This window comes from Apis cerana, linkage group LG9, assembly GCF_029169275.1.
Source record: "Apis cerana isolate GH-2021 linkage group LG9, AcerK_1.0, whole genome shotgun sequence".
NCBI classification, from domain to species: domain Eukaryota; kingdom Metazoa; phylum Arthropoda; class Insecta; order Hymenoptera; family Apidae; genus Apis; species Apis cerana.
This window is the reverse complement of record NC_083860.1, coordinates 10,466,713-10,480,690: the sequence shown is the minus strand read 5'-3', so window position 1 is coordinate 10,480,690 and position 13,978 is coordinate 10,466,713. Positions and strand designations below refer to the sequence as shown.

Here is a 13,978-nt window from a genome sequence, read left to right as displayed (position 1 = left end):
TTCTCGGGGGAAAAAAAAACCTAGCCAAGTGGATGTGGAAATTGTACGGTGATTTTAATTTTTATTGCGGTATATGTTTACGTTTATACCTACGATAAATTTGGAAAAATTGGACCAACGTTTCCTCGAGTGTTTAAAAAAAAGAGAAATATCGAGGAGGCGAAAGATATTCGCGTTGTTTACACGGAAACGAACATCGTATAAATCTTTGCCTGTAATCATCGCGAAAAATCACAAAGTTTTACAATGTTCGTTCGCGTGAATACACTCGTCTCGTAATTTTTTCTTTTTTCTTTTAAACATCAGGAAATGGTACACGAAATATCGTTGGATAAACGATAAATATACTATACGAAACTTTCCATTTCACAATTAGAATCATCGTGTCGATCCACCTTCCATCTTCCTCTGCTAGGGACTTTTTTTTTCTACCTGTTCTTTCCATTGGAACGATACAAAAAGAAGACGCGAGAAGAAGGTGTCCGAAGCCTCGTCGTTTCTCTACTTTTCCCTTACTCTCCCCTCTCCGTTCCCCTCGAAAATTTCGGTTTTCGGCGGGGAGGAGGGATCCTCTCGAGAGGACTGCGCTTGACAAGAAGATTCGTTGAGAAAAAAGAGAAAAAGAAAAAAAGAAAAGAAAAGAAAAGAAAAATGGCGTTGATTCCCCGATGATTCCCCGTTAATAACGCTCTGCTCGTCTGTGTATCTGTTTCAGATAGGGGTAAAGAGAGAACGGAGGTGGAGCGATTCCACGCCCGTTCCGGCCGCGTGTTCACTATCGTGAGGCGGGACGGGATGTACGAGTGCCCGAGTTGTCGTAATCTCTACAAATGGAAGAAATCGATGCTGTCCCATTTGAGGAATCAGTGCAAGCAACCGCCGCGGTTCGAGTGCCCCCACTGCACGATGAAGAACTACCAGAAGTCGCACATGATACGCCACCTGCGGGTCCACCATCCCCAGCTCAGCCAAACGTTCTGGGATCGAAAGCTGAACGGTTTCTTCCGGCTGTAAAAAAAGAAAAACTTTGACATAATCGAGCAATTTGATCTTATTGCCCTTTTCCCGACCCGTCATCGATATTTCGATATTAATAAAAGGTGAACGATTGTGATTGAGAATGATCGAAGATATAAAAAAGAAACGAAGGAACGAAAGAAAGGAAAAGAGAAATAAAAAGAAACTTTGTCCCTTGTCCCTCGAGTGTCGAGATCCATCCATCCATTCCACAAAAGCTCCTTTCTGAATCAATATTTTCAAGATTTTCTTTCAGATTTTCTGTGTGCGTTTTCGACCGACTCGTTTCTCCCTTTTCTGTTTTTTAACGATTCGAATCACCGTGGAAAAAGGGGAGATTCGACACGAAAATTCGGGAACAATCGTTTCGCAATCGTCCTACGGTTTACCCTTTGCTACTATCGATCGGTCGAACTTGGAGTTAGGGGTATGCGTGTCCCGCGCCTGTTCGATTTTTAATCCTAATTGCTTGCTTAACGAGCAGGCGAGGTGGAGGAGAGAGGGAGGGCGAAGAAAAGGGAGGGAGAAGATCTTGAAGAAGCGCGTCAGAAACGCGTTTCGCGCCTTTTTTTTTTTAAAGCTGCTCCGTTGGTGCTCCTTATTCTCCTATTCGGGGTGGAAAAAAAAAACGAACATTTCCTTCGAAAAAGATCGTATTTGTTTCTTTTTTTCACGACGAATAAGAGGAATTCCGATTTCCGAGGAGTAAGCTTTGGAGTCTCCTCGATGGACACGCGTTCATCGCGAGAAATACCCAATCTTCCAGATCGATTCTGTCGAGTTTCAAATTTTTGAAACTCTGGGACTCTCTCTTCCTCTCTCTCTCTCTCTCTTTCTCTCTTTCATGCTTTCTCGAGAGGGAGGGAGTTTTCGAGATCCTGTAAAAAAAAAAGAAAGAAAGAAAAAGAAATATATTCGCGCTCCCTGGAATAAGGGGTGAGGAAACGAGTTTTGCATCTTGCTCGTTCGACTCGGAACAGTCCGAGTCCCCGCGGAACCTCGTTCGTTGGTTCGTTCGACGAGGGGTGGGCAAAACTCCGTAAGTTGTACAGCCATTATTCTGTACAGCGGTCGAGAGTATTGCTGTTCAGTATTGTATGTCTCCGTGTTTCAGGATTCCATATTCTACCGCCCCCGCTCGGACAAAACCTAATCTTCAAGAGCCGATCGGGAGCAATGGGGAAACGTTGTTTGGAATCGGTTGGGAAAACGGTGAAACGGAGGGGCTTAAAGATAAACGCCTCCGACAAGAAGAAGCCGTTTCAGTGTCAAAAGTGTGGTCGTGGTTTCACCTTGAAGAGAAACAAAGATCGTCACGTGAATTACGAGTGCGGCCACGAGCCAAGATTTCAGTGCCCGTACTGCGGACTGAGGAGCAAGCAAACGTCGCCTGTCTACGCCCACATCAGGAAGAAACATCCTGAAGAGGAAGTGTTCATCTTCGACATGAAGCTGTGAAGATTCGTTTGATTGATTCGTTGCCAACGATCGTCCATCCATCAGTTAAATGCAGTTTCAGTGTGTGTTCTTAAATATTATTTCCGATGTCGGTTTCGACATTATTAATCCGCTTTTCTGTAGAGACGTGTATTTCTCAACGGAGTCGTCTATTTGCCGAGATTCCATTTCGAGAAACGAAATTCAGAAACGAAGAAGAGATTAATCCGTCGTTATCGAGGATGTTTCGTGTAAAAAAGAAAAAAAAAAAAATAAATAAAACTTTACTTTTTTTTCAAGTAAAATATGCATGCTTGTTGATGCGAAAGAAAAAAAAAGAAAAAAAAAAGAAAATATATAAAACGCAACGATTCTTCGTAGTTTAATCCTTCTCTTATGCGAATTTCTGCTAGAAAAAAAAAAAAAAAAAAAGAAAAAAAAAGATTGTTCGAGTATCAACCTTTCTTACGCGTTTTTTTCGGTGTCTGAAACGGATAGCCGAACAACAAGGATGTTCTCACCACCTGAAGATAACGGTACACAACGATCTTCATTCCGGTAGTTTTTAATAATTATCGTTAAAATGCATAGATTAAGATTTTTCTTTCTATATATATATATACATATGTATATATATATATATATATATACATACATACATATATATATATATATACTATATATATTAGATAATTGAAAAAAAAAGTTCATTAATAATCGCGCTTTTGAAATTGAGAAACGAAAAAAAGTAAAAATTACAAAAAAAAAAAAAAGAAAAAAAAAGAGTGAGCTCTCTGGAAATGATCGATATGATGGCTCGACGTTTTCATCTAGAAGATCATCCGCAACTTGTTTAAGGTATTCTTCCTTTTTTTTTTTTCCGTTCCCAACGTCGTCGATCCGAAGCATGCCGCGATCCGAATCAAAACTTACTTTACTCCGACGAAAAACCAAACCAAACCAAACCAAACCAAAACCGAAGACCAAAAATCCGATTCACCAAAAAAAAAAAAAAAGATGTGACAGGATCCAAAAAAAATTCGATCGCAGTGCACGCACAACGATTCTGACCGACGGCGATCGATTTCTTTTTCTCTCTCTCTATCTCTATCTTTTTTTCTCTTTCTCTTCCACAAAATCCTTTTACGAAATCCTTTTATCTCGTCCCATCAAAGCATCGACCAATATCTCTTTATAAATCGAAATGAATCGAAAGCACCAATACGCCCCAATATGAAATCCTCTCCTCCCCCGAAGCTCGATTAACCGGCCGATCTTGAAGTTTCAGGTTTCTATGCCGCGGCCCCACAGTTGGATCTAAACTTCGTTTTACAATCTTGCAAGGCGTTCGAGAACTCAGAAGGAGGCGGTAACAGGGAGGCGGCGGCGGCGGCGGCGGCGGCAGCGACGACGACGACGACGACGACAGGCCAGCCAGATTTCGGTGGCGGTTACGTGACGCCCCTACCTAATTATCACGCGCAAGCTGGTAGGCAAAGGAGCACGTACGCGAAGGGTAATTTCGCGGATTGCTTCAGAAAGCCGTTCCCCTGCCCGAAATGCGGCCGTTGCTTCACCGTCAAGGGGAACATGACCAGGCACCACAAGTACGAGTGCGGCCAAGCGCCAAGATTCCAGTGCCCTTACTGCGAGTTTCGTAGCAAACAAACGTCCAACGTAATGTCCCATATAAGATCGAGGCACACGGGCCAGAAAGTTCACGTGGTACACCTCAAATACGAGAATTGAAGGATATAGAAGTCGGCCATCCGGAGAAGACGCGAATTATTATAGATATATACATAGAGAGAGAGAGAGAGGGAGAAAGAGAGAGAGAGAGAGAGAGAGAGAGAGAGAGAGAGAGAAAGAGTGTGCATGCGCGTGCGCGTGAGAGCGTGTCTTATTTGGGGGGGTCGTTTACGTTTCGCTGTGTCGTAAAAAAGGCGGCCGAGAATGGTGGGGATGCGAGTGACCGGCTTATTTTATGCTACAATTGTATATATAAACGATCGGCCGACTCTTCGCGCAAATGGCTCCCTCCATCCGTGCCTATGACGGATTCGATCTCCATTCCAAACAGTTGACAGTCGGTATGCAATAGGTCCTTTCCCCAATCCCTAAATCTCACGTTTCGAGTTGTAATTAATCCCAACTCCCCGGATCTTAAGCTTTAAATTCTTAATTAATAAGGAGTCGATGCACAAGGCATTCTAGATCTTCCAAGTTCTAAACTTGGAAATAGCGTTAAGTTCTCTTAAGCAGCGTTCCATCGAATGGAAGGAACGATGGAAAAAAAAAAGTTGAGATATTTAGTAATGTGATAGTAGCGATATTATAGCTAGAATACAGGAGTATAGGAAATCTTTTGTGGCAACGCTGATCCCAGATCCCTAAGTCCTAACTTCTAAGCAGCGTTACCGAGAGTGGAGGGGATAAAGTTGAGAAGGTAGGAAGATAGAGTTCTTCTAGCAAATTCTTCAACGTGGCAACGTTGCTTCCAAAAAACCTCGAGTCCTAAGTCTTAAGGAAATTGGTTCCGTGTCGATCAAAAGGTCATTGGGGAAAGAAGAAAAGGCAGCGTGTTTATATAAAAGAAGCTGCGCCTCTTCTTTTGGCTGATCTTTTAAAAGTCTTCGATATTGATTAAGAAATAAAATATTTACCAACTCCTTACGACCTGGGAAACTTGAAAATCTTCCCAAGACTTATCGTAAACCGGCTGTGAGAGATCTCTGTCGTCGGTTTTTTGGACATGGTCCACGGATGGGTTCGATCTGTTCGCATCGGAAAACGTAGTACCTCCGAACGAGCGCGGCCTTTTTTTTGCTAATTTTCTCCCGATTAGAAGGATAAAACTTATTACGCGTACATATACACATATGCTTATATATAACATATGTAACATGTGTATATATATATATATATATATATACACAAAACATTCACATAACACGTCACGCGTATATATATATAAATATTATTCATATATTATATATATTATATACATATATATTTTCCGTTGTTATCGAATTTTTAAATGTTTTATAAAATTAGGGGGAACGACCGTTTTTACGGGATATTTATCGTACGTGGAATCGGGACAATGCTCAAACGAAAAAAAAAAATAATAATAATAATAAATAAAAATAAAAATAAAAATAAAAATAATAAAAAAAAAAAAGAAAAAAAATCTCGATTTTTAGGATTATCGAGTGCGAAATCGTCGATTGGTTATAAGGTTTGTTCCACGTTGAAATTCGTCGTGTTTTTTCTATTGATACGATAGGGCTCCACCGCCACCATTTATGTGGAGGAGGTGCCCTCGGAATGCCCGAGGAATATTCGAGCGAATAACGATGTTTCGAGTACAACTACGTTAAAAAGAAAAAAAGGAAAAAAAAGAGAAAAAAAAAGAAAAAGAAAAAGTTCCACGATGCGCACGAAACGCTATCGCGTGAAACGTTCTTCGATTCCTAGACGTCCTATTAGATAATGTTGCGCGTTTTGTAAGAAAGAGAAAGAGAGAGGGAGAGAAAGAGAGAGAGAGAGAGAGAGAGAGAGAGAGAGAGAGAGAGAGAGAGAGAGAGAGAAAGAGTGAGAATAAGCGAGTGAGAAAGAAAGTATGAAAGTAGGAAAGTAAGAAAGAAGAATTTAACGATAAGAACGACAGTAATAATAAACGATAATAACAGCATTCTTAACGTTCATAATAGCGATAAGAAATCGATCTAATCGATTTCATGGTATCGAGCGGGTAGTATGATAAAAAAAAAAAAAAAAAAAAAAAAAAAAAAAAAAAAAAATAAAAAAAAAAGAAAGGAAATTTAAAAAAAGTAATTTAGCGAACGTGCTTTCATCGAATATTAAAATAAAATTGTTTCGAATGATACTGCGTCCGGCGTATATTGTTTCAGAGAGGAAGCAGTGGAAAAGCGTACCCTTCGATCCGCCAGTACGTTTCTCACGTCAAGACTGAATGGTACAGGGTGAAGCGGTCGGGGCAAACGTTGTGTTCTTTTGGTTTCTTCTTCTTCTTTTTTTTTTTTTCCTCTCTTCCTTTTTTTCGTTTCGCGAAGGAATGAAAGGTTAAGGTCCGGTGAAGGGATGATGATGATGATGATAATGATAATGATAATGATAATGATGGTGATGATAATAATGATGATGACTTAAAAATTTGCACAATTTTCAAGCATTCCATTATTATATCTATTATAAAACAATTACGGATAAAACTAAAAAAAAAAAAATTTAGGCGTAAAAAAAAAAAAAATTATCGAAATGTATAAAAAAAAAGTGAAGCATGGTCGATGGTGTACGGTTCAAGCGTTTGCGTTCGATTTTTTCCTCGATTTGTTGGAAATTTTATTTAAAAACCTTAGACGTTCGACGTTAGTGGCCGACTGTTTTTGTTGCTGTGATATATATATTATTAACGATGTTGTAGCGTCAAGTGCGTTTATCGAATAACTCTGTGTAACACGCAGGCCCGATCGAAGCCGGGTTTAAGACGCGTCCCCATTTCATCGTAACGAACAAATTTTTGTTCATTATTAATCCGTTCGGTCGCGTAACGGCCGAGTCAAGTTTACCATTTCGGACTTCGACTACGAAAATAAATGTTCGCGACATTAACGACTCGATGTCTAAATAATTGCTATTCTCTCCAGTTTCCACCATGTTTTGTGATCGTATATCGTCGTCGCTGTGGAATTGTAAGATAAAAATACAAATAATAAATCGATGTTTAAACACTCCATCGATATTCTATCTACTCGCTTGATTGCGCATACATTGTGTCCATTTTAATCGTGTTTCTTCTTTTTTTTCTTCTCTTTTTTCAATTTTCTACTTTGTTTTTCTCTTACTTCTTTGTCACCTATTGGTACACGATGCTACAATGTTTCTTTTTTCTTTCTCTCTTTTTTTTTTTTTGTTGCTTTTATTCAGCGATACTAACGACATTCCTCCCTCCCCTATTGTGTTATTTTGTGGATTGCAAAGAAAAAAAAATTACCAAGAGATCGTGTTCCTCTTATCAGGCCAACAGACTTGATCGACAAGAATGAGGGAAGAAGAAACGCGAGGATTCCCGATTTTATTCGTTGTACGAGATAAATCATTTCGGACGGAGGTTCACCGATCGTTGTTTCTTTTTCTTTTTCAGATCTGACCATGCTGGACTCGCTGATGAACACGTCAAAACCCGGGAACACGACAGGGATCCAGGATCGTTTGCTTCATTACTGTCCCAGATGTCTACACGGTTTCACTTTGAAAAGTAACCGTAACCGTCATTACAAGTACGAGTGCGGGTACGAACCGAGATTCAAATGCCCTTATTGCGAGTTGAAGAGCAAGCAAACGTCGCAGGTCTACTGTCACATCAGAAAGAAACACCCGACCGAGAAGGTTTGCGTGATCGATCTCAATTACGAGACGAGGTGAAAAAATACCTCCTCTCTCTGTGAACGAATCTCTGTGAGGTATTCATCGATTTTTAATCAAACGGACGGATCGTTTTCCTACGATAATATTGTACACAGTGAGTGATAATAAAACGTTTTAATTCACCACGATGATATTGCTCCCACATCCTTGCGCGCGGTGGATTTTCTCCCCATCCTTTTCCGTTCTTTCTTTCTTTTTCTTTTTTTTTCTTCATCATTTTTCTCCCGGAAAAATGAGAAAAAAGAAAAAAGGGATTTGACGATTGACAGAAAGAAAAGAGACGTAAGGAGAGACGTAACGTTCCATCCTTACGTTAAACGGACGAGAGTGGCGCGACATCTATAGCGGCGCAAAAATCGTCACGTTAGAATCATTGTTCGATCCCGCTAACCGTCTCGCTTGTTTTGCTTTCAGTGGATCGTTCGTTTTGCCTGCTATACGGAAATTACGGAGCCGATTCGTATCAGGAGGCGAGGAAATATCAGGCATCGGGGATCGACGTCTACGGGTCGCTTCGACGGAGAAGAAGCAAGAAAAAGAATTACGTGTGTCCAAAGTGTGGAAACGGTTACACCGTGGTGAAAAGTTTGAAGCGCCACCTGCGTTACGAGTGCGGAGTAGCACCAAGGTTCAAATGCCCTTACTGCGGCACGCGCAGCAAGCAGAGAGCTCACGTGAACGAGCATATACGTAGGAAGCATTCGGGTCAACGGATCTACATTATCGACTCGCCTTGATCTTGACGAGCTGCCATTCAGAGTAGATACGTCCATCGAATAATCGACTTTCCATCTTCTCTTTCCACGATTAGGATTAGGATCGCAATGGAGCACATCTCACCAAGGTATCCCATCGTCGTCATCATCCTCGACGTCGTTTCGTTTCACATCGATAAGCTTCGTGTCCTCGTCGTGTTATTTCTTATATCAGGAGGAGACATCGAATTATCCCGGGGAGCGACCACGCGTACAGTTTTAACGAATGTACATGTGAAATGCGAATAAAAGCATTGTTGCGGTACTTCAACAAGTATCTGTTTGCGATCGTGGCAATTTTCGGTTTGTAGACGATATAGGAGCGGAGTGATGAGGAATAAAAAAAAAAAAAAAAAAAAAAAAGAAAAAGAAGAAGGCACTTTGGGTGCGGATGTTAGAATCCTGGATTATTGGCCAGAGATTCGAAATTAGGTCTCCTCATTTTTTCCTCGCTCCTGTAAATTCGACGCGCGACACTCACTCGTTTCCTTTTTCCCATAATTCGCCTGGATGGTGCGCCCCCCCCCCCCTCCCAATCGCTTTATCGTTTTGTTTTTTTTTGGACTTTGTTCCTCCTTTAACGGATCATTCATTGGGTCAAAAAAGAAGTCGAGTCTATGCGTGTTTGCTTTCTCCATGGATTTAAAAAGTAGTGCGTAAAGATTTTAGATTTTAAGATACGAAGATCGGGATGAAAGTAGAGAAAGAAGAAAAATCATACGGCTGTGTTCGTAAGCCAAATCGGTGGTGCACCTTGCGGGCAAGCTCTGTTATTAACAATGGTATATAATAATTTGTTACAAGTTTATCACGTGGTTTATCGCCATTTATCATCATTTGACGTACTAATACGGCTGCAAATTTTCTCCTTTCATCTTCAATTTCGATCCCGCTATCGAAGCTAGGCGCTACTCTTTAAGTCCATCGAGCTCTTTCAAAAAACATTGACAAAAAAAAGCCAGCTTACGGCCTTCTTCTTGGGAGACAAGGTGGCGGGGAGAAAAGAAAAGAAAAGAAAAGAAAAAAAAAAAGAAAATAACTCTCGCCTTAACTCAATTCCTGTTCGTGATAAAATCGCTTCCGTCGTTTCATTTTTTTTTCTTTTTTTCTTTTTTTTTTTTTTTTTTTCGTTCCCCTCTTCGTTCCCCCTCTTCGTTATTTGACCGGTCGCGCGTACACGTCCCCGAGATTGCGACTAATTCCGTTTCCTTTTTACTTTTCTTTTTTTAGAGATGAAAAGGATCAAGATTGAAACCGATCTGGAGAATCTTTGCTCCGTGGTGATGGAAGAAGCGAAGGATTACGATTACGAGGAAGAGAGGCCTCCTCTCGGAGGCTCGAGGAGGCGTAGGGCAGCCACTCTTCGAGACATCGAGAGGCACACGTGCTCTAGATGCTCCAAGAGCTACATACACGCCTGGCATTTAAAAAGGCACACCAAGTTCGAGTGCGGGCAAGAGCCGAGGGTTCAGTGTCCATATTGTGCCGCGCGGATGAAGCAACGCGGCCATGTTTACAGACACATTCGCCAGTGCCATCGTGGCCAGAATGTTTACGTGATCGACCTAAACTAAAGGTCGAACGATCGCGTTACAAAAACGTGAAAATATGTGGGCTACAAGTTCCTGTTCTCCTAATCCTTAACAACGCGTGCTCGTCGATATGATAAATAATAAACTATGGACAAATCAAGAGATAAAAGAAGTAAAAGAACAATTGCGAAACAATTCTGTGTTATTGCTCTGTTATTATTATCGCGAAATTTATTCGAACGGAGAAATATTGGTTCTTGGAATGTTCCATATTCGACGACGATACTTTGTTTTTTGAGAGGGAGGACTATTTTTTAAACTTTTTTTTTTGGGAAAGGAGGGGGGATTTTTTAATAGTTTCCGGTGAATAGAGAATGAAAGATGCGTTCAAAAATAACTTAATTTAATTTAAATTGTATTATTTCCTATTTCTTTATTCATCGATTACTATTGGAAAATGGAAATTAAGTTTTATTGAACAAGATAACGCATGAGAAACGACGGTCTATGATCTACGATTTGTTTCTGCATTTTGCAAAAATTGTCGCAAGAATATGATCATCGAAAAAGCATGCGTGATTGGTGCGTTATATGAGGAATGTTTTCAGAGCGTTTGTTTGCGAAGGATAGAGAGAAGAAAAGTAACGAAAGAGATAAAAAAGAGAAAGAAAGAGTATCGAGGTGAGGGTGAGAAGAAAAGCGAACAAGATTCATTTAAGACGCGTTTCTTCGTTCTGTTCGTTCTTTTTGATTATTCTAACCTTATTGTACGCGTAGAGTTAACGAAGAGTATTAAAGAAACACAATAAATACACAAAAAGTACAATTTAAATCGAAATTGTTGCGTGGATAACGGTGATTATTTTAATTTAATTATCTCTCGCGTCCTTGTTCCGCTTGATCTTAATATCAGGGGTTGAAGGAGAGGTTACGAATATCGTAGTATTTCTGATTTTTAAACATTTTGTTTCAGTTGCGAGAAAATAAATTTTGGATTTATATCTGATTTTTAATACCTATGACGTGATATATCCTTTATATAGATTAGATTATCTGTATATTTCTAAAAATATACCAACCTACTAATGTTTCGATCATATATTACCCATATTCTAATAATACTTACTTTATGGAAAATTCCGTAGCACTCGAGCGGAAAGGAGAAAAACAACAGGAATCGAGGGAATCAAGATTGGCGTGACAAAGTTTCTGCAAGCGTATTGCGTATTAAATATCAGAACCTTCTTTATTCTTATAACTATTCCAGAACGTTATTGTACAAATGTTAATTAACGCCTTACTTTTCCAATCTTCTCAACCCCTGCTGAATAAATGAGAGAAGACACAGATTGTTGATCGATCGTGTGAGAAATACAAAATAAAAAGAAACAAGCGAACAAGTGTGGACAGATTGGGAAATTCTTCTAATTGGCATACATTCGATTTCAGGTAGGCGTCGAAGCGCGTTGTTTAACTCGGAAGGTTTGAGGTTTCGACGGGCGAGGATCCACGCAGGACAGGCTGCGAATCTTCGAGTAAACGATCGTTCGCCCACTTTACCGAGGGGATCCGTGAATTTCTGTCCAAGGTGTTGCGCCAAGTTCGATCGTTTGACCGACCTTCGCACGCATATGATACGAGTGTGCGGATTCGAGTCGAGGAAGATGTGCCCTTACTGTGATACCCCGGCGGCAACCACCGTGGACCAGATTCACCGTCACATCGAGCATCACCATCCGACCTTTCGTCCAGCTGTGCTCGAAGTGTACAACGTGGATGGAAATTGAATTTAACCTTTCCTTTCACCCTTTCCCCACCCCTTTCCTCATAATTATTTTCGCATAACTTTATCGTAAAATTCGACAAATTCCTCTTCCTCCTCTTATTATTAGTAAGTTGATAAAAATAAAAGAGAAAGATTGGATTTGAGATACTTTTGACAGAAGGAGCTAGAACGTCCGTCTTTCTCGTCTAAGAATCATTTATAAGAAAAACTATTTTTTTTTTTTTCTAATTCAAATTATTCATCACTCGTATATAATTTCACTCGTTGACGTATGAAAATTATTATACATATCTCTTATAAACGATTGTAGAAAAAGACACAGAAATACGGATTTGTTAAACAACGTTGTGATTCGATATAGCTTGGTGTGCGTGCGTGCGTGCGTGTGTGTATGCCGTAAAAACGTATTTAAACATTCACGATTCATAGTTGGAATTTCTTGTCTTCACGCACGTATATATATATATATATATAAAAAGAAAAAAAAAAAAAAAGCATCTCCCAAAATACGAAGCACACGCCCGTTTTATGCCCGCCAACTAACGACCTTTCGTTTTCTTCTTCGTGTGACTTGCAGACATATCCATCCCGTGTATGACTATGCCGAAGAACTTTCAAAGGAATTGCAACTACCCGATGATACCGCTGATCAAGGACCTGGCCAGCTTTTGGATGACGAAGAGGGTCGAGTTTCCTTATCGTTGCGAGACTTGCGGCAAGGGTTACCAACATCGCGCCACACTGGTCAGACACACGAGGCACGAGTGCGGCAAGGAGCCGCAGTTCAAATGTCCCTATTGCGCTCATAGAACCAAGCAACGTGGAAATCTCTATCAGCACATACGAACGAATCATCCTGGCAAAAACGTGTTCTCGAGTAATGTCTAAAAGACGCTAAGGAGATTCTACATTTTTTTTTTCTTTGTCCCCCTCTTCTTTCTCTCCTTCTTTTCTCCTTTATTCGAGTGAATAATAATTTAAAATTCTAGGAGAAAATCGTGAAACGATTTATTTCGCAATGGTGATGAACGCTGCGTTGAGAGAATGATCGATACGATAATTTCTCGAAATAGCGTTCATCGGTATGAAAAAAGAAGATAGTAATCATCGAGAGTTCTATTTTTTCGAACAAGATATTCGCATCTTCAAAATATTCGTATAGTTTCGCGAGGAAGGCGTGTTGCTCGCGCCATCTACCGTGTTTTTTTCTCAAGCGTTTGTTTCGTTCGACGAATATAACCTAGCATAACGATTAGAATTGATCTCCTGTCTTAAACGGAATTGTACGAATCGAATTGTAAAGCGTTAGGATTAGAGACCGATTAGCGATCATGTTTCAGATAAAATAGAATTATTCTTTTGCTTTCGATCGAGAATTAGCGATCACCATCGTTAACGTACAATCGTACTGTGTACCGTCTAACTATCGTGATCCTGTATAAAGCAATGTGCCAAACGAATATAAAGAAGAATAAAGTGTAAAACGATGTTTGTAAAACGATTACGAATACGTTCTGTTCACAACACAAGAGACTACATTTGCAGTTTGTCATTTCTATCGTGAATCCTTGAACATTTCGTCCGTTCGGCGCGTGAAAATATCCGTTTTATCCCTAGAGTGAATTCTCCGTGAAAATAAAATACGATCCTCTTTTTTTTTTTCCAGACCTGTACTGGACCGGATATCGTTATCAACCGAGAATTGGCCAACGCAGAGTTCGAAGATCGAACAGTTTAGACAAGAAACCAGGTTGCTTCAGATGCCCGAGTTGCAACAAAGGTTATCGTTGGTTAAGAAACATGAAGAATCACTTGAGGAACGAGTGCGGCAAAGATCCGACCGAATTTTGCCCGTACTGTCCCCACAGAACCAAATATAAGAGCAGCTTACAGAAACATATCCTTCGAATACATTTCGCGCACAATGTGTGACACGTTCAACATCTTTGAATTTCTCTATTTACATTACACGATTGATAATATCAATCACGATTGCTCGT

The 13,978-nt window shown here is 40.2% G+C and overlaps 1 protein-coding gene across 3 annotated transcripts in view; it reads left to right on the top strand.

The window, feature by feature from the left end:
• The window catches only part of LOC107997489 (longitudinals lacking protein), a 103,727-nt gene that overhangs the window by 75,481 nt on the left and 14,268 nt on the right, over positions 1-13,978 (top strand). The window contains exon 7 of one of the 3 annotated variants that reach the window (XM_062079547.1): positions 3,737-7,211. The exons of the other annotated variants lie outside the window; for them this stretch is intronic. Coding sequence (XP_061935531.1) covers positions 3,737-4,203 — 467 coding nt within the window. The 3' untranslated portion in view covers positions 4,204-7,211. Of the gene's footprint in view, positions 1-3,736; positions 7,212-13,978 lie in introns of those variants that run through there. 3 annotated transcript variants of the gene reach the window in all.